Source organism: Emydura macquarii, unplaced genomic scaffold, assembly GCF_026122565.2.
Source record: "Emydura macquarii macquarii isolate MOO-44397 ecotype Brisbane River unplaced genomic scaffold, CSIRO-AGI_Emac_v2 contig_2473, whole genome shotgun sequence".
NCBI classification, from domain to species: Eukaryota; Metazoa; Chordata; order Testudines; family Chelidae; genus Emydura; species Emydura macquarii.
The window spans coordinates 17320928-17341918 of NW_027132610.1; the positions used below are offsets into that span (position 1 = coordinate 17320928).

At 40.3% G+C, this 20991-nt stretch overlaps 1 protein-coding gene across 1 annotated transcript in view; it reads right to left on the reverse strand.

Moving 5' to 3' along the window:
- Window positions 1-18470, reverse strand: part of MRPS31 (mitochondrial ribosomal protein S31) — a 28643-nt gene extending 10173 nt beyond the window's left edge. The window contains exons 1-5 of the mRNA XM_067563051.1: window positions 18308-18470; window positions 14719-15018; window positions 13448-13606; window positions 4580-4732; window positions 1732-1796 (exon numbers count right to left, since the gene is read on the reverse strand). Coding sequence (XP_067419152.1) covers window positions 1732-1796; window positions 4580-4732; window positions 13448-13606; window positions 14719-15018; window positions 18308-18432 — 802 coding nt within the window. The 5' untranslated portion in view covers window positions 18433-18470. The remainder of the gene's footprint in view (window positions 1-1731; window positions 1797-4579; window positions 4733-13447; window positions 13607-14718; window positions 15019-18307) is intronic.
- Window positions 18471-20991: the final 2521 nt, after the last annotated feature.

The following is a 20991-nucleotide window of genomic DNA, read 5'->3' on the forward strand; positions in this document are numbered from 1 at the left end:
TTAATTATAAAGGAATCATTGCCTCTACTTTATTCTTTAAGTATTATATTTTGATAATTTGCTATTAATCAATCTTCTTTAAAAAGAACTGCCCAGAGTTTAAGTTTTCAAGCATAGTATATCTGCTGGATGCAAAACCACCATATATTTACCTTTAAGAAACAGAAAACAGCATAGTGTAAAATGCTCCTTTATTAACAGCTTTAACGGTCTTTAAACAAAACAGCGAGAGTCCTGTGGCACCTTAAAGACTAACAAATTTATTTGAGCATAAGCTTTCATGGGCAGAAACCCACTTTGTCAGCTGCCGACAAAAGCTTATGGCCAAATAAATCTGTTAGTCTTTAAGGTGCCACAGGACACTCACTGTTTTGCTAAAAACAGACCAACATGGCTACCCCTCTGGAAGTTTTTAAACAGATTTCCCTTGATTTTCCATTTAATATTCAGGATTTCAAAATAAATATTTAAACACTAGAGGAGGGACTTGCATTCATACTGTGTTTAGACAATAGTTTAATTCAATAGCTGCACTACTATGAGCTAACAAGAAAACTAGAGGAAATAAGTTAAGGAATCAAATATCTTATTGGTATTTCCTGCTATTAGGGCAAAAACTGTTTTGCAATGAAGCGAACAGTCAGTACCGTTGTGTAATAAGGCTTCTGGCTTGAAATCTATTGAAGCTTCTCTTAGGAATTAGACAAGGAAATGCCATGAAAAATTGAAAGAGGCATCGTTGTTGGTATGTTATGATAAATCCCATAAAGTTCACTTGCTTTCTTCAAGTTTTACTTGTGCTACAGTCTATATATAAATTAGGTTATGTATAAATAGTATATGGATCTTTAAATAGTATGAATGAATAACATTTGCAGTTCTACTTTTTGTAGGGCTGTGCATAAGCTAGTTCAAAAAGTTACTTATAAAAACTATAAACACCAGTCATTATGCCTGAACATGCTTGATTCAACCCAAAATTTAGCCATGACAATGCGGAAAGCCAGTCCTGAGCTTTAACTCCTAAATCATATTCCCACTCTAGCCTTCATTTTTAAAGGGTATCCCATCTATGCATCAGTCAGGCCTGAGCCTGCACAGATGATAAGATTTGTTGATATAACAGAATGGTTAGAGCTAAAGGCTTTTCTTTTGGATTTTCTGTTGTTTTTGTTAAATAAGATTTCTGTATGCGTTTGAAGTTCATGCATGTGAGGGATTACCTGCACCAGGTAAAACTAGCCATAGTTTGTCCAGGAAGTCACAGCAAGTTTCTTAGTGTTCTCACAGTGCACTTCAATTCTATCCAATTTCCTCTGTGACTGTAGACTTGAGCCTCTTTCTGAGCAAGATCTAGTGCAATGATTTTGCAATATGGACAAATGTCCAGTGGGAACTAGGGTAAACCAAATATACATTTTCTACTGAGAAAATTCAGGGGAATTTTAGTACTCATGAAAGAAACACCAACAACAGTGGCAAGAAGTACCACAGGTCAGCTTTACCACCTACCTTTATTAGTGTGCATTAGTCCTGATACATTGTCAAAAACTATTATTCCATAACATTGTGCGGATGCCTACCAATAACCAGATTCAGACCACACAATTTATGAGCACGTTTGAAACCAGCAAGCTAGCAGCTAACTCCTCTCCTCCATAAGACAGTGATTTTCTCTATTTTTTGAAGAATTTCCTCCATTTGGGTTTTTGTTGTTGCTTTTCCACTAACCTGCTTCAGGTGTCCCTTCTGTAACAGTGGGAGGAATAGGGAATATGTTAAGTCTCTTTCCTCTCCTATAAACAAAGAAGACAAATGATATTTGACATTTCACAGCACTGCCAGTTTAAAACTAGGTTTATAAGCACAGAATACGCTCATGAAACTCATGAAAGTCAATAAGCAAACCGTCCTCTGGAAACAAAAGATATCAACATATTGACTGTAGTACTAAATCTCTAGACTTGGTAGTCAAAGACAAATCATTGCATTTAAGATAGTGCTCTATAATGCAATTAATGAGGCCCTGGAGCCAGACTCCCAACACACACCCCTGTGAGGTAATTAGCATAATTGCCATTATTTTACATTTGATTTATTTCTATTTATATATTTAGGAATCTTAATAAAGTCAAGTGCTATCAGACCATGGTACTTCAGTAACAGACAGTTATTAGAAAGTGCATTTCTTGTTTTTTATGTTTTTGTTCTATTACACAAAATATTTCACAATTCAGGGAAAAAAAGACAGCAGCCAAATCAAACTAACCCTGATTTATGAAGTAAACAGCCTTTTTGGAAAATTGTGTATCCACCCATTTCTCTCTGCCACATGACTTTAACACTCAAACTGTTGTGATAAGCTATAGTCAAAACAGTCTGTCATTTGGAGGCTCTGTCTTCTGGATATTAAAATATATTTTGATCATGGGTTTTTTTTTTTGCAAAGCATCAGCTTTATAGTTAATAGGATTCTATATTCAAAAAAGAAAGATATTGAAAGAGCAAACATCTCTTTAATAAGAGCAGACTAAAACTAATATTTGGATTATAAATGAAAAACTCAAACAACTGGACTTCTCCCTCAACTAGTCAAAATGAGCTTTCAGATAAATACAAAATAAACAAGAAAATGCATTTACTGTAATTTAGAACAAGTGATTCCTTTAATCATTTAACCTTTCCTGTTTGTGTACATTTCCAATGAAATTCATTACATATTCATTGTTGCCTGAGCAACACTTGCCTTTCCTGCCCTTAAATTTCATCCATTTCTTTCCAGCAGATTTCTGAAGGCCACAACTACTATGGCAAACCTGCTCTTATCATATTACATATTACTGATGTAACTACCCTAGATCTATTTCAGAAAGAGCCTAATGCAATTATACAGTCTCAAAAGAATGTGGAATTTAAACAGATTTGGGATTACATTTTTCTATCCATTCATAACTTCCAATAATGTTAGTTGCAGATGCAGACATGATTTGGAAGAAAACACTTATGTCTAAATTTACTAGTTCAAACTACCATAAAGCAGCATCACCCATTTTGTTGAGCTCTGCCAACTCAATTTAACCATTCAGTCATTTTCTCCTAACCTTTCCTTGGGACACTAACTACAGGGTATATTTGACTGTTAGAATTTTATAGCCATAGGAGAGAATTTGAACTTGAGACTAGTAGTTCATTATGGACATTTCAATAATTCATGTAACTACACCAAATAGAACTTCATTACCTAAGAGGATCAGAGAACTCTCATATAATTTGTGACAGAGGGAAAGTTCTCAAATGCACAACAAAACATGTTTTATTTTCCCTTTATTAAAATATTGTAAGGTATTCGGCCAATTCTATATCAGCTGTTCTTATTGTCTATATTTGATATCGATTTTTTAGTTTATACTTACAGCCCACATTACTTATTTACACGTTGTAACAATTTTTGCCAAACAAAATCAAGGCCTATTCAGAGCCACTCAAGTACTGTCAGTGTTACACTACATCATAACGCAATGACTTTCAGTCTCTACCAACCTCGGATGGACTAATATCCTCAGCCTAAAAGTAACAGGCTACCAAACCATTCAAAAAGTCACAATGCATTTAGTTATCTTGCTCCCCAAGAACACTGAAAACCTTGGGACAAAGGTTTCCATGCAAGTCAGTAAGGGTTCATATTCCTCCCTTGTTCCATTCCCTGTTCTCCAGTCTCAGCCTGATCTATCCCCTCTCCACCTCTTGCTGCATTTTGGGAGTTGGGAAGTGGAGCCATTATGTGCTGTTCCCATTTATGTGGAACTTTCCCTTCAAGACACTTTTCTAATTCTCACGTAAGACAGTTGTCAATACCAGGGGAGGAAAAAAATCACATTACTTAGTATCTACTAATTTTGGCATCTACTAACATGTTTTCTGATATAACCGAATGTTGCTCCTTTGAGTTTTTATGGTATGACCTACATAGCTCAGGAATTCATATGCTTTTGTTTGTTCCTCACTTAAAATCATAATTTTCTGATATAATGAAATAAATCTGTCTCAAACAAGGAATGCAAAGATATTGTACAGCTACTTCCCCAAAAATGTTTATTTCTCAGTTATGCAAATCCTGATTTCTGAATTTAAAACAAATAAATAAACATGGTTCTTTCAACTTCTAACCCAGTAACGCCACTTAAAGTCAGATTTAGTCAATTTTAAAAGGAATTAATTTTATTGAGAATAGAAATGTGGGGAGAATATCCTTAGACAAGTGGTTGTGAGGATGCCACATAGATAAGTGTGTTTTAAGAACAGAATGCAGGATGAGAGAACAGCTGATTAAAGTATAATAAAGGAAAGTAAAATACCATGTTAGTAACAAATTTTCTTTTGGTTCCAATGGTATAATGTATCTATCGGGATTGTGAAGTCAGAGCATTTTTTTGGAAGCTACAGAAATTCATGGAGAACACGTCAGCTTTGAAGTTCTGAAGTATAGTTGGTGGTTTTTTATTACTATAATTTAAAAACTTAACTGGCCAATATTTTATTGGGGGAAGGAGCATGAAGAGAACAGGCAGGTAGAGAGTACCTTTTATCTCCAACAGATTTGAACAGGCTATGTCTTCGAAACTTATCAGCTTGCCTATCATCATCATCATCATCACATGAAAGTTGACTGGAAGCCCTGGATACACGACGGGGGAGATGGCGTTTCCCAATCTTCATGTCTGCGATAACGTTGCTGACAAAAAGACAAGTAGAACAATGAAAATTCCACAGTATGAAAAGGTAGCAAGCATGGTTACATGTTCAATAAGGCAAATCATTCCCAATTTGTCTCATAAGCCTATATTGCACAAACCGATATGAAACAATCAGATATCTCCACAAAACATCAGGTGACATTCTGAAGTGACATTCTGAAATCATGGAATATGCAAGTCTTGTTTTTTAGAGTAAAAAAATCCCACTTATCTGTTATTTTCTAAATTTAATAAAAACATAATTTTGACTTATCATACATATGCCAGTTACTGCACTCCTTGAAGAGAATTTTCAATGATAAACATTCTTTGAATTGCAAACTAAAATGCTTTTAGTTTATTTCATGCTGCCATATATTATGTTCAGAGACTGCATTAGACTTTAATGCAAACATGCAGCAAACAGAGTTTCAAAGGGCATAGCTGCAAATCTTGTGCTTGCAGATAGAGAGACTTGGTGTGAGGAACATTGGTTCACCTTCTGTGAAGAAAAGGGGCTGTATAATTTGGATGGCCTCCATCTCCACAGAAGGGAAACCTATTTTCTAGGAGACAGGCTTGCTACAGTAGTCGGAATGGTATTAAACTAACAACGAAGTTAGAGGGTGAAAAGCGGGAACTAATAAGCACTCATTTAGCAGAATATCAAAATGTTGAGGACAAAATTAATCAATGCACCAAGGAATGTGAAGAAAATAAAGTCTTTAATTGCCTATATACCAGTGTTAGAACCCAGGGCATAAACAAAGAAATTAGAATAGCTCATGTATGAGCATAAATTCAATCTCGTTGATATTGCTGAAACCCAGTGGGCAGATTTGCACTATTGGAATGTTAAAAATCAATAAATAAAACCTATTTAGGAAGGATCAAGTGGGCAAAAGGCATGGAGGAGTGGCACTCTGTCAAAAATAGCATTACCTGTTTCTGAGTCACTGACAGAAGAAAATTATCTCAATCAATGTACTATAGATTAAAAACAAAAAAAGATGGGGTACTACTTTTTTGTCTGCTACAGACCACCAAATCACACCAAACAACAGGTTGACCAGCTCCTTACACACCCATCTAACACGGACAGTCTCATGCTTCAAGTACTAATATGTCCTCAATTTACTTGACAATTGCTTAACTCAAGAAGTGTTGAATTCAACACAGGGGAATTCTATATTAGACTTCACCTTGGTAGAGAGGAAATGATCACAGAACTAAAAACTAGTAATAATTTAAGTACAAGTGATCGTAACTTTATCACATTTTTATATGCAAACAGAATAAAATCCATACAAGTAATACTTTGTATATATTTGGTGTTTTAACAGGGCCAATTTCACAAAGCTGAAAACAGTTATGAGGCAAATCAGTTGGGAGGAAGACTTTAAACAGAAAAACGGTAATTGTTCAAGAACATTTTTCTAGATGCCCAAAAAGTCACAATTCCACAAGTGAGAAAGAAGGCCAAACAGGCCAAAACACCAACCTGGTTTAGTGGAGAAGTGAAAGCATTTTAAAAAAGTAACAAACACATATCATAAATGGAAGAAAGTAGAAGTTGATAGTAATAAATATGGATCATATGAAAATGGCAGAATTGTCAATGATAATCCAGAAAAGGCAGAAGTTCTGTATTTGAGAAAAAAAGCCAGATGATGTAGTTATATCATGATAATGGAATACTTTCCATTTGAACAGTAGCTCAGAAGCATGTTAAACAGTACCTACTAAAGTTAGATATTTTTATATCAACTGGTTCAGATAACTTGCATCAGAAAGTTTTAAAATAAGTGGCTGAGGAGCTCTCTGCTAATTTTAATTTTCAATAACTTTTGGAACACTGGGAAAGTTCTAGAAGAAAACCAAACTAATGTTGAGCCAGTATTTAAAAAAGGTAAATGGGATGAACCAGGTAATTATAGATCTGTCAACCTGAAATAGATCCTGGCCAAAATACTGGAATAGCTGATAAAGGACTTGATTAATCAAGGATTAAAGGAAGTAATACAATTTAAGCCAGTCAACAAAGGTTTATGAAAAATTGATCCTGTCAAACTAACTTGATTTTTCTTTTTTATATGAGATTGCAAGTTTGTCTGAAAAGTGTCAACATAATATACTCAGACTACTTCTTGGTACTGCACAACATTTTGATTAAGGAACTAGAACAACATAAAATGAACATGGGATACATTAAATGGATCAAAAACTGGCTAACTGATAGGTCTCAAAATGTAATGTAAATGGAGAACCATCTTCAAACAGATGTGTTTCTATTCTGCTCAGCAAGGAATGAGTTCTTGGCCCTACGTTTTTTAATATTTTTAATCAGTGACCTGGAAGAAAATAAAATCATCATTGATAAAATTTGCAGATGACACAAAGATTTTGGGAGGGTGGGAGAGCAAATAATGAAGAGAACGGGTCCATCCAGATAGTGAACGATCCGGATCCCTTGATAAGCTAGGCACAAGCAAACAATGTGTTTTAGTATTCCTTTACATTTAACCATACATCTAGGAACAAGGAATGTAGGCCATACTGACAGGACAGGGTACGCTATCCTGAGAAACAGTGACTATGAAAAGAATTTGGGGTCATGGTGGAAAATCAGCTAAACATGAGATTCCAATGCAATGCTGTAGCAAAAAGGGCTAATGCAATCCTTGGACATAAACATGGGACTCTTGAGTAGGAGTAGAGAGGTCATAGTACCTCTGGTTGGTACTGGTCCGATTGCTACTGAAATACGATGTCCAGTTCTGGCGTCCACAACTCAAGAAGGTTGTTGATAAGTTGAAGAGCCATAAGAATAATCAAAACACTGGAATATATGTCTAAAAGCAACACGTTCAAGGAGCTTAATCAATTTATTTTAAGAAAGAGAAGGTTCAGGTGTATCTTGATCATAGTCCAAATACCTACATGGGAAACAGAAATTTGATAATGGGTTCTTCAGTCTAACAAACGCTTAAAAAGATGCAATGGTTGACCAATTCAGACTGGAAATGAAGTGCAAATTTTAACAGTGACGGTAATTAACCATTGAAACAAATTACCAATAAATTAAGGGCATTACTGGCCATTTTTAAATCAAGATTGGATGTTTATCTAAAATATATGCTCTAGTTCAAAGAGAATTAATTCAATGAAGCCCCATGCCTGGGTCAGACAGGTCAGACTAGATGATCATGATGTTTCCCTCTGGCGTTAAAAATCTATGAATTACTTACTATAGTGAATACCCAGAGAAGGCAACAAAAATTTCTTACAAGGCGTTAGTTAGGATGAGGAGAAATGTTGCCAGCTATAACACTGAACCTAGAATGCTAAGGCAGAGTCCAAGGAGCAACTCCACCTGTGAACAGAATCATGATGTCTGCTAACCAAAGGAAAGCCCTGCCTCATAAGACAGCTGCCACTGATCAGCAACAGTACCTCTATCAGAAAGCAGTACTATCTGGTGTGGAAGGTGAGGGTCCATTGCCTGCAGCATTGCCATCTGCAGTTTCATGCAGCCATGCTACCAACTTGGTAGGCCTGATCCTCCTTTCTACTTCCCCCACCAATGATATGCATACAGTGCAAACTCCATCCTTCCTTTTAACACTGCTTGGCAGCTCACCCCTAATATCATGGCTGTGATACACAGCTTCTCTCCCTCTATCTGCTGTTGGGTCAAGCCAAAGCTGGCCAGCCTTCCTCATGCCTAACCTCTCCTACCAGCTGCTTCAGTGCACACAGGAGCAGCATCTGAGTTCTCATACCTCCTCCACTTGTTTAATAGTCACCCAGGCTATAGGCCGACTAAGAACCTGCTCCCTCTCGGTGGAGTTAAGGTCTGCAGATAAAGCAGATACTTTTCCTGCAAGTTGGCCATCTACTCACCTTTCCAAGCTAATGGAAGTAGGATTTGCAAAAGGACCTGAACTTTTAGTGAAAGGTTCAGCAAAGTAGTAGTTTGCATGGGATCAGTCTGTCTAGCCCTTGGAGTTAAGGAGCTTCAGTCAGGCCTTTGGACTAGGAAAGCTGGGTAAGCTGTGGTCAACTGATGCCCTACGGGGAGGTGGGAAAACTACTGACTGTTCTGGATTGCTGTTGCTCCCTCCCTCCAACCATTGCCAGAGCATGAGACCTAGAGGCAACACATTATTATTTTGATAAAAGCTGAAGAATTTTGGCCATATATTTGTGTCAATCCTCACTGGTTACTACCCTCAAAAAGGATTGTAGTTATGGTGACAAAACTCTTTAGATAAAAGTGTATCTATAAGATTGGATCTATGCCTTTAGGATGAGGAACTGTTAAAAACCAGAAGTCATTATTAGATTTTGGGGCAGTGCAAGTGAGAATGATAAAAATAAGTTGTCAAACTACAGTGCATGAGTTTTAAGATATAAAAGTCTCTTTTCAATGGAACAGGACTTTTCCTAAAAGAACAGAAACAAATTAAGTCAAAAAGGAAGCTCTGGATACCTAAATGTCTATACATAGCATATATATACACATGATCTTAGCCTTATACCTATATATTCCCACTGTTGCAATACTTGAAGAGTGTCAGAAAGTATATATTTAAACTCTCTCTTTTGGATGGTTTAAATCAGAAGAGTTCTTGAAAGTAACTACTTGCAACAAAAAGGTGCCCTAAAGTGTTCAGAATCTTGGTTTTCCAACGTTAATTTTAAATCTGACATTAATAAAAGAAGTTCAGCTCTTCTGCATCTCTCTCCTTTTACTAATTATTTTTTGTGAATGTTATTCTTGGCATTTATGAGCTAGAGTTGATCCAGAGAATTCACAAGTTTTCTGAGTGTCTGGCTAGCATCATGCAGTCTGCCCCTTGCCAGAAGTCAAAGTCAGACTGCCCAGCCCAACTGTTTTACTTGGCAACCACGCTAAAAGGATAAAATGTTGTACTACAGGCAGATCACACTCCCTCTGAGTAGTTCTCATTGCTACAGAACTGGATTTCTTTGAGGTTTTGCACAACTGGCCAAACTTTCTTCTGGATATGCTGAGCAGCTAACACACACAGTCCACACTGTCACAGTTTTGGATGGATAGGGTCCTACTGTTGTTGTGTCACTGGGGCATGAAAAATGAGCAAATATGTTTTCATCATACTTTTTAAAACAACTGATTGCAAAGTATTATGCCAATCATGTTCTTCAACCTACACACAAAATTTCCGCTAACATGTTGAAGAAGAAACAGAAAATTAATCAAAAACAAAACAAAACTAAAAAGATATTTATGGCCTGACTTCCATCCACAACAAGGAAAGTCAGATTTCTAACTGAAATTCCATCCCCCGTTCAACCCACTTGTGTAGAAGTATTGCAGATGTCTCTGAACAGGAATGATCATGTGCACTACATGGGTTAAAAACAAGAAATGAAGAATTCAGGATGGATTTTAGCTTTAACTCAGAATTCCTTTCCTTCTGTTGATTTCATTCTAGCCTTTAATATTGCTGAATTTATTTTTGTATGGTAGTGTTGTATTTTCCACTGAGCAAAACTTCGTCCCACACTAAAAAAAAAAATTCCTGTAGCATTAATTTTTTCCCCTTCTAGTGAACATGCTGTCCTCAACATGTCTACATAACAAACTAATGGGAGAAGACTCTGTACAACAGTGACATCCAGAGGACAGACTGTGCACAAAGCACAATATAAGTTAAGACTTCTTGACAACATTCAACTTTGTTATAATGTAATACTTCCTCGTAAATCTAAATAATAAGATTCTGACTTTTAGTAACAATGTTATATTGTGGGGTTCTGATGCCTGTGTAGGCATCTCAGTTATTTAAATCCATCTCTGAGCGTTTTACATAGAATATCTGCTGCCTCAGACCAGTGCTGCATTGCATCCAGTATCCTGTCTCAGAAGTGACCAGTATTTGATGCTTCAAAGAATGGTAATCCAGCCATGATGCACCTAGCCAATTGTACAATGCTGTATGTGTGTGGGGGGGAACCCATGTCTTCCTAACCCACGCAGACCAAAATAGTGAGTTCTCTCTTACATAGTGGCAAGTTGGGATTGAAAAATCCACTTATCAATGGGTAGGGAACTTTCAGTGGACTATGAATTTCTGCAGGATTTAAACTTTAGGGTTTGTTTTAAAAAAAAAAAAAAAAAAGATTGTTTCAAGCCTTTTTACTTAGACTGCAAAGTCTCTGAGGCAGAAACCAACTGTTCATCTCGTGTATACCGCATCAGGCACACTAAGGCCTGACCTCTCCAGATGCCACTGCAAAGCAAATAATATAAACAATAATAAGCATTGTGAAATTAACCTTACAAATGTGAATGAAATGTTCACTAATTCAGCATTGTCTTGCAAGTCCAGACACAGTTCCAGTGCCTCTGATGCTTCCTATAGCTAAACTAAGCAGATGCAGAATGTAATTAACTAGTTCTAGTTAGTTTTCACTGCTGCCATTCAGAACCCTGTAGGAGGCAGTGAAACTGTCAAATTCATGTTGCTGCTGCTATTTGGGAAAGCTATGAACAGCAGGCTCTAGAACTATTAATTGGAAACAGAAGGAATTCTAAAAAAATCAAGGAAAAGTACAGTAGTGTGGAACTACTACTTCTCCCAGTTCTGGGGGAGGAAGAGCAAACACCCTACCAGAGTTAGGGAAGCCAGAGGGCTTTGAATGAGTAACAACCAAGCTTCCTCACCCTTCTAGCAGGTGGAAGGTAGAAGAGTTTCTATGCTAAAACACAGTATCTCCTAACAACCCAAATAGGGACCCAAGAACAAGTATCCTCCCCAGCAGTTTGTGGCAAAGTGTGCTAGGCTTCTCACAAGGGCATTGCCCAAAATCTTACTTGCGGGGTCTCTTTCATATCTATCGCTGGCTAGTAGGTGTCTGGTAAATTTGTCAAGCCCTAGTTGCAAGCGATTAATAATCCATTCAAATACAGCCACAAGCTCTGCCTCAGCCTCTGACAGCAGTGAATTCCACATGTTCACTATACAAAATAGGAAGAAATACTTCCTTGTTTGTTCATCTAACAAAGTATTTCCTTTACTCTTTGCATAAGGCTATACAAGAACAAAATGGAGAAAATGATCAGTTTTTACATAGCTCAATGAAGTCTCCTCTTACTCCTTCACCTAAATCAGTAGTTTTCAACCTGGGGGCCACAGACTATGTCTAAGATTTCCAAAAGGGTCCACACCTGCATTCAAAATTGCTTAGGGGTCCGCAAATGAAAAGAGGTTGAAAACCACTGACCTAAATAATCCAAAGGTATGCAATACCTACGGCATCAATAACCATTTCTAAGCATCAATAACCAAAGGAAATGTATACCATTCTGCATTATCTAATGCATTGTGCAGGAGGTCAGACTAGATGATCATAATGGTCTCTTCTAACCTTAAAGTCTATGAGTCTTACCAGTTTCCACCACCACTTTTTTTAAATGCACCCAAATAGCACAGCTTCTAAGCATCTGGACAGAGAACTTCATTTAGCTGTCCACAATAAGCCCTAGCTCTCTTGATTGAGAATTAGAAATCCATCCATCTATATAGGGAGGTTACATAGTGTCTCTCTTTCCCACTGACAATCTCTCAAGAATATTCATTACCTTATAGTTAACAAAGTTAACATTCATCTACCACTGTGCTTCCCCACCATGTCTTTTATTTGTAACCATCTGGACGTCACAATCCTCCTTATTTTTCACTGATGGCAGTGGCATTTATCAGCAGCCAGCATTAACTAGTTGGCTACCTTCTCTGCTACTCATAGGTATATTTACTGAATACAAATGGCCCTATTACTAATCCTTATAAAACCTCAGAAGTAACTTTTCATTAGTCTTATGAATCCACATTTCCTATCACTTTACCAATTATTAATGCATAATCTGAATTTGCCCCAATCTATAAATTATTTTCATGTGACATATTCAAAATAAATCTATAAGCCACTTTTGGTTTGTTGCTGCAAATGTTTATAGTCAGAGGTTTTCAAATTCCCAGTCGCTGAAGATCATTTTCTGCTTTTTTATTTAACATTTTCTTTTGATAGTATGTTTTCTTTTCTGAGCTGCTACATTGTAAGCAACAGAAGTCAGCTGCCTGTCTTTAGTCATCACCAAACAGAAGGGCAGTATGCACAATTCCTTCACAGCTTTCAAATAAGAATTGCTTGCCTGGCTGGAAGCCACATAAAAAAAATGGAATTCTGCCAAGGGATGAGTTTATTGGGCTGCCTGGAAGTTTTGAAGAGTAGGGTGGAACTATAAATAGAGGTTGTTTTATTTTAGTGCGGCTTTCAAAAACAGTCATGAAAATTTACCAGTCCACACAGAAAGTTTCTCTCTCTCTCTATGACGATTGATGAAGATGACAAAAAATAAATCTAATGATACTTTACTAGCCCATCCAAAACAAGCAAGCAAACAAAAAACCTTGGCAAAGTAGGCAACTAGAATTCCAAAAGCTGCTTTAGAGGAAGGATGCAAACTGGATGGCTCAAAAGTTATAGAAAGAACTTAGTACAAGCAAACTACCTCCACCTCAGTTACCAGCTTTTTAAAGAAGGATAATGTGCTCAAGCATATCTTTTTAGGGCAGTTTTTCTGATATAAAGTCTTTGACTATTTTCCAAATAATGCTCAAGACTCTAAATTACACTGTCAAATTTAAGGTAGTCAATCTACAGACCTTATGCTAGTGGTTTCTCCTCTTTTCTGTGCATCTGTGGCTTCTTCATGCTTCCTTAGTTGAGCAAGTAAATCTGATACTGTCTGTTTCCTGTCAAAAGGTAAGGAAGATGCAACAGCAGAGACAGCTTCCACCATTTCTGGATTTAGAGGCTTGCTTCTGTAAGAGACAACAAAGGTGAAACATATAAAAAAATTAAGATCTCATGCTTCATTATTTCACATGCCATTTTTATTGTAACTAGTGATTTTATGTCTTGATGACTTAAAGGTAATAGTTATATGTTATCAAAGAAAAGGCCCAAGTTTGTCTCTTGCAGCATAAACCACCAGACACTGGGTGGCACTGCAGAGTTGGTGTTCTTAAATCGTGGTGGGAATAGCTTAATGTCACTGAACAACCAACGTTGAAAAATATCTTTAAAAAAAAAAAAAAAAAAAAAAAAGCTTTGCTCAGCCCTTCCTAAACAGAGCACATTTATTATGCCAAGACGTATACACAGTGTCAACTATAAATGGAAAAAATAAAGCAGTCATTAGGGGCATAATTGATTGGTAGCTGTGCCTTATTCCCAAGGGGAAGAGAAGACTGGTATTGAGAAGTGATTTTTAGTCCTTGACAAAAACTCTTTTTTCCCCACATCTGATTCATACATGGGTAAGATTTTAACTATGATTACTTTTGTTTTAATACTTTGACATGATTTTAACCACTAGATTTAGGCATAAAGATTTTCCTTTGTTAAGCACTGTCCCAACAGATAGTGACAACGTATTTCTGCAGGTAAGACCTTGTTCAGAGGACAGTTTTTTCTCAGACTATAACTAAGCAACTGAGTTTTAGCTGCATATTTACATTTTTAATAAACGTGTTTATATCATCAATTGTGTTCCAAACACAGGCAATAAAAACACACAGGTATTGACTTTTTCTTTTCCTGGATTTTATTCTCTCTTATCTGGAGCAATGGCATTTCAAAAGGAAAATTTCCTCACTCCCCCTTAAACTGATTTCCCATACACAGCTAGTAACATTTTATTTTGAGGCTTCAATTCCAGGAATAGATAGTAAACATATATGCTTTGTGCAACCATTCCATTTGTGAATGCTTTTTGCGGGGTACAGTTGTACCATTTGCAAAAGGACTGTTCCCACAGAGGATTCTTTTCTATACAAAGAAAAAGACAACATTTTATGCTACTATTTGTCCTGGGGATTAATAGAGTCTACTTCAAGGAAGAAACACTTGACCTGTGCATACTGCATTTTACCTTTTAGCTTTTCTGTCTACTGTAGCTTCCTGAAACACGCTACTTGTACTCTCCATACTTTCTGGCTTGCCCCTGTTTTGCTTCTGGGTCTTCGGTGCTTTTAGCATCTGGAATGTCGTCTTTGCACTTAACTCTACTTTCATTTCAGAAATAATATTTAACAAGTTCTTCTTCGTATTTCTTTGTGTTGTCTTCTCCTGATTTTCTGAAGCCTTCTCAGCATTACTGTCTGTAGAAGTGGCACATTCATCTTCCTTGTTGTAGAACACAGTGCTAGTGCTAAAGCACTTGTGTGTTTTACTAGACAAGACAGGGAGGGAAAAGGTATAAGTTACAAAGAACTGCTTTGTTAGTCATAACTGACTGGGCCTAATTTTCCACAGACTGAACTGGGTAACTTAAAGGTACAATTTTTACTCTGAAGGCAGATCTAAAACCATTTACTCTTTATGCTCTGTGCATTATACTGTAAACCGGTTTCTTTTCTCCATGAATGAACTGAATCAAAAGGCAACAAGTAACTCTCTGCACTAAACAGTATGCTGAGATGTTGTAATCCCCACACTTTCACCACAACAGGTTGATAATTACGCCAAACTGTGGGCTTCCTTTTGGGCTGAGATGTGCACTGTGACCTTGTAACAGTCATGTAACGTTGTGCCTTTGTTAACCCTAATGGAAAACCAGATAACCTCAGGACCTTACCAAAAAACCAACCACTAAGGTCTGCTAGGTAAACACATTAGAATTCTAGGAAAACACATGATTACTACAACACAATACTCATTTCCAGTAGAATATTTTTCAACTTCCTAAACACATTTCAGTCTCAGCATTTTGATATATTAAGCAAAGTAACCATAGCAACTTCACCTAAGTAGGGAGGGAAATAGACTTCTAGGATGGAGGTTGGCACAACTGATTAAGAGAGCTTTAAACTAGGAATCTAGAGGAGATGGTTGGGAGATGCCCAGGTAATTTCCACACTTGATTTTAACATTGAGAGAAAGGGAAATGAAGAAAGAAAGGATACAGCAGTGGGTCGGAGAATGGATATTGAGAGGAAGGGTAGTGTAGATACAAGTCTAGTAGGCGATACTGGTGGTAGAATGACTGTGCCAAATCAGGTAAGAAATGTGAGCGAAGACAAACAACAAAAATTAAGATGTTTGTACACCAATGTGTAACAAAATGGAGGAACTAGAACTACTGGTGCAGCAGGAAGTAAAACCAGATATTACAGGGATAACAGAAACATGGTGGAATAGTAGTCAGGACTGGAGTACAGGTATTGAAGGGTATGCGCTGTTTAGGAAAGACAAAAATAAAGGCAAAAGTGGTGGAGTAGCGTTGTACATCAATGATGAAGTAGATTGTAAAGAAATTAGAAGTGATACAATTGATAAGACAGAGTCTGTCTGGACACACTGGGGAAGAAAACTGCTAGAGCTTCCCCTGAGATAGTGCTTGGGGTGTGCTACAGACTATTGGTATCTGGTTTGAATATGGATAGAGACCACTTTAATTTTTCAATGAAATAAATACTACTGGGAATTGTGTGATCTGACAAAGACCCTAGTCACAGATCTATTTTTGTTTATCCTTCCATTTAGTTCAAACTGAACTAGCTCATGGTCGCTTGAACCAAGTTTGTCCCCTACAACCACTTCTTCTATGAAGTCCTCACTACTCACCTATATCAAATATAAAATAGCATCCCCTCTTGTTGGTTCAGCGATTATTTGGTGAAGGAATCCATCAGCTATCACATCCAGAAAATCTGGACCCCATTATTATTATTAGCACTTGTCCTCCAGTCTGTATCTGGGAAATTAAAATCTCCCATAATCACACAATTGAATAATGTGTCCAGTTCTGGTATCCACATTTTAAAAACAATACTGAAAAATTAGAGAGCGTGAAGAAAAGAGCCACAAAAGTGCTTCAAGGAACATACAGTGAGAGACAAACAGCTCAATTTATTTAGTTTATTACCAAGAAGAATGAGAAATGACTTGTTTACAGTGTTTCAGCACCTTCATAGGGAGAAAATGCTGGGCTCGAAAGAGTTCAAAAGGCAGATCAGGAACCAATGGCAGGAAGCTGAAGTCAGACAAACTTGAATTAGAAATAAAGCACAATTTTTAAAAAGTGGAGGATGAGTAACCACTAGAACAGTGGTTCCCAACCTGTGGTCCGGGGCCATGGGGTCTTTCAAAATGGCCTGCCGCTCCCCTCCTGCTGGCTGCAGAAGAGAGCTACTGCCTACGGACAGCCAGTACCAAGGATCATCCCAAAGCGCACGACCTTGGTCCATAGGCACTGGGGTTCCTGCTGGAGCCAGAGGAAGGTGAGTACTGATCTCCCATCCCCCTGGCTGCAGAAGGGAGCTGCTGCCTAGGGACCCAGGTGGAGCGCATGGGGCTACAGGAGCATATGGTTTCCCTGCTGCAGCCAGGAGGATGGGAGATCTGGCTGCAGTGGGGGGGTGGGGGCCTGCTGGCAGAGACTGTGGGCCCTTCACGGTTGTAAAAATTATATCTGTGGCCCTCGAGCCAAAAAGGTTGGGAACCACTCCCCTTGAACAAACTACCAAGGAAAGTGATTCATTCCATCTCTTGGTGTCTCCAAGCTAAGACTGGATGCCTTGCTAGGATACTTCCTTTAGCCAAACACAAGTTATGTTTCAACCACATGCCAACTATTGAGCTCAATTCAGAGCTAACTAGATGAAATGTAAGGGCTTGTGATATACAGGCAATCAGACTAGATGATCCAATGGCCCCTTCTAGACATAAACTATATGAATCTATTAACTTGAAATCCAGCTCAGAAAATGAGAAGGTAATTTCAGAAAATACCCCAGCCTGAGTCCCACCACCTCCATGTTGTTGTTTTTACAATCACGTCACCTTTTATTGTCCCATTTCTCTCACCCTCGTTGTCGCCCTGTGAACCAGCCACACAAAGCCCCTACCGGCGCAATCAGTTCTACCCACTGAGTCCAAGGGCGCAGAAACGTCAGGCCGCACGGATCTAAGTGCGCTACTCGGCCCAAACAGAGCGCACCGACCACACCGAGGAAACAGCAAACAATTCCCCACCGCGCTGCGACGCGGAGCAAGACAATTCTCCAGGGGGTGGGACTTGGTCAAAGCAGCGGGCCAGGCTCCCAGGCAGAGCGGGTCTCTCTGTACCACTGAGCGCGGGCAAAGGCAAGTCCCCGCCAATCCATGCACCCCCCCCAAAAGGCGAAGCGCAGCCCGGCCCGAGGGAGCTCCCTTCCCTTCCCTTCCCAGCCGGGGAGGATCCAATTCCACCAGCGCGGCGCGGATCCGGCCCCGGCCCCGCGCGGCTCTGTCCCGCTGCGGGCGCTGCCGGCGGCCTCCCGAGGCCGCTAGCGTCAAGCCTCGGAAAAGCGGCGGGCGCGGCAGGGCCGGGGAGACTCCCCGGGAGCCGAAGCGGCCTGACTGACACCCGGGCGCCCCGGGAGGGAACCAGCCACCCCACCCCGGGCAGGGCAGGGCGGCGCGGGGAGCTCTGCGAGCGCGACCCACGGGCGGGGGGGCGGCGCCGCCTTGCAGCTCACCTGCCAGGTCCCTGCCCCGGCGCCCGCTCGTCGGCGCCCCGGAGCTCGGAGAGGAGCCGAGGGCGGAGGCGGCAGCGGCAGGCGCCGCGTGTCCGGTGCCCTAAGGCAGAGATGCGGCTCCACATCCCTGCCGTGTGCGTCGCCCAGAGTGTCCGTCCGGTGTGTGTCCGCGCCCCTAACCGCCCCCGCCCCCTCCTGGCATGGGTCCGTTTCCTCACCCTTCCGTCTGGAAACAGTAGCCAAGAACAGTGGTTCCTACCGGGAGAGATTCCGCGGGCGGCACGGGACCTCGTTCTGCAAACAGGGGCTAAGCTGGTGCCCGCAGGCCCAGCGCCTGCAGGGTGAAAGGGAGGGAGGGGTCTAGAGGTGCGTGTATTTAAATAACAGCCCCGAGCTCTGTGGTGTTGTTGGCCAGAAGACCTTCCCCAACATTAGCTGTTGATGGTTGAGTGCCTAGAGGTGTGGGCGCTCAGGGTTCAATTCCTGGCATTACCCCAAGTTTCCTGTTTGACCTTGGGCACCTTTCTTCATAACAAACTGGTGATAGACAACAAGGACACAAGTGCCAGCAATCTGCAGACAACACGCAGTTCTACCCAGTAGCACCAACCTCAAGAGCTCAAAAATCATGAATATTTGGGTGTGGGGGTGATAAAGATTATATTTTGTGGATTTTTTATTTTATTTTTGAACTTCCCCTGCCCACAGCCCGTCTCACACACTGTGTGTGAGAGAAAAAATTACTGTTGCTCATTCTCCCAAATTTATTGGGTAACTGTGAGTTTAGCTCACACATCTGCCCATCCTCTGCCCAACAGTTGTTCCTTCCCCTTCCCCAACCAATCCTGTCCCCCAGTCCCTGCATCAGTTCTTCCTGCACCCCATCCCCTGCATCTGTCCCATCAGTCCAGCCAGAGTGCAGGCTCCTTAGCTGTGCTCCTGGATTCCTCACTGATGCTAAGCAATCACAGAGCTGTATCCGTGAGGAATGCTTTCTACCATCTCCAGTTGGCTAAGACTCTGTACCATCCTGGTGGATGATGACCTGGCCTCAGTTATCCACACTTTTGTCATGTCTTGGCTGGACTACAGAAGTACAATATACTAGGACCTTCTGCCCTTAAGAAATGCCAACTGGTACAGAACCCTGCAGCATGTCTCCTCAATAACCTGGCTACCACAAGCATGTCAAATCTGTCCTCCACTACCTAAACTGGCTTCCCACAGAATATCAAATTAAGTTCAAGGTTTCAGTCCTTATATACAAGGTGATACAATGAGCCAAAGGTATCTAAAAGATTATCTAAAACTGCGATGAAGACCATGTTCAACAACTTTGCTCTTCTGGCACAATGCAATTCCCTGAAATAAGGGTAAAGCTCATCTATGCAGTTAGTCATGTCACTTAATGCGCTGACTACTGGAAGGCACTCTTATACCACAGAGATGAGCATGGTTTAAGAACCTATATAGAATAGAATAGAAATGTGGAGTACAGCACAGTATCAGGCCTTTAAACTCCATGCCTCAGTTCCTCATCTGTAAAATAGCAATAATCCTATTTCCCTATTTCATAGAAGTGTTGTGAGACTAAAGTAAGCAGTAAATGTGAGGTACTCAGATATTATGGTAAGGAGGCCATATAAATACCAACTGTGACGGGGCATCTGCCCCACAGTGGCACTGAATAAGTTAAAAGCAGTAGAGGGAAGCTGTGCAAGGAGCAGCCAATCTGAGAGGCTAAAAAGAGCTACAGAGGCAGAGGTGATCACTTCAATTGTTGCAGGATGGGGGAGCTCAAGAGAGAGGACTGGATTCCTAGAAGGCTGCAGGAGGGTAGTACCTCAGACAGGACAGTTCCTAGCAAGGACCAGGGGAGTTGGAGAAAGAAATTCTGGCTGGCTGGTGGGACTTGTAGGCTTGAGGCACTAAGAAAAGGGTGAAGATGGTGCTTGGGCAATGGGGAAGAGACCCAGGGAATGTGAAGCAACACTGGTAAGATGTTAAGGAGAGGTAGCAAGGCTGCTAGGGCCCCTGGGCTGAGACTGGATCAGTGCGTGGACCTGGGACCCCCCACTTGTCACTGGGGAAGTGGCTGGACTCTAGCAGTGAGATACCACTCCCCTGCTCCAAGAAGATAGGGTAAGAGACTCCACTATTTGGGAGAGCCTTGAAGTAGAGCTGCTACTCCTCCGGATCGAGAGGCATCAGCTGAGGTGGTTAGGGCACCTGATAAGGATGCCCTGGTAGGCTTCCTTTAGAACTACACTGGGCACATCCCACTGAGAGGAGGCCCTGAGGCTGACCTAGGACACACAGGGGGGATTATATCTCCCAGCTGGTCTGGGAATGCCTGGGAATCCCCCAGGAGGAGATGAAAAGAATGGTTACTAACCTCGTAACTGTTGTTGTTAGAGATGTGTTGCTCATGTCCATTCTGATTTAGGTGTGTGCGTGCCACGTGCACTGGTGCCAGAAATCTTTCCCCAAATGGTATCTGTAAGGCTGGCTCTAGTGCCCTCTACAGTGGCATGATATGTGCTTCTGGCCCTGCCCCCCTTCTCAGTTCCTTCTCACCGTAACTCCGAGAGAGGGAATGGAGGGTGGGTTGTGGAATGGATATGAGCAACACATATCGAAGAACAGTTACAAGGTAAGTAACCATTCTTTCTTCTTCGAGTGTT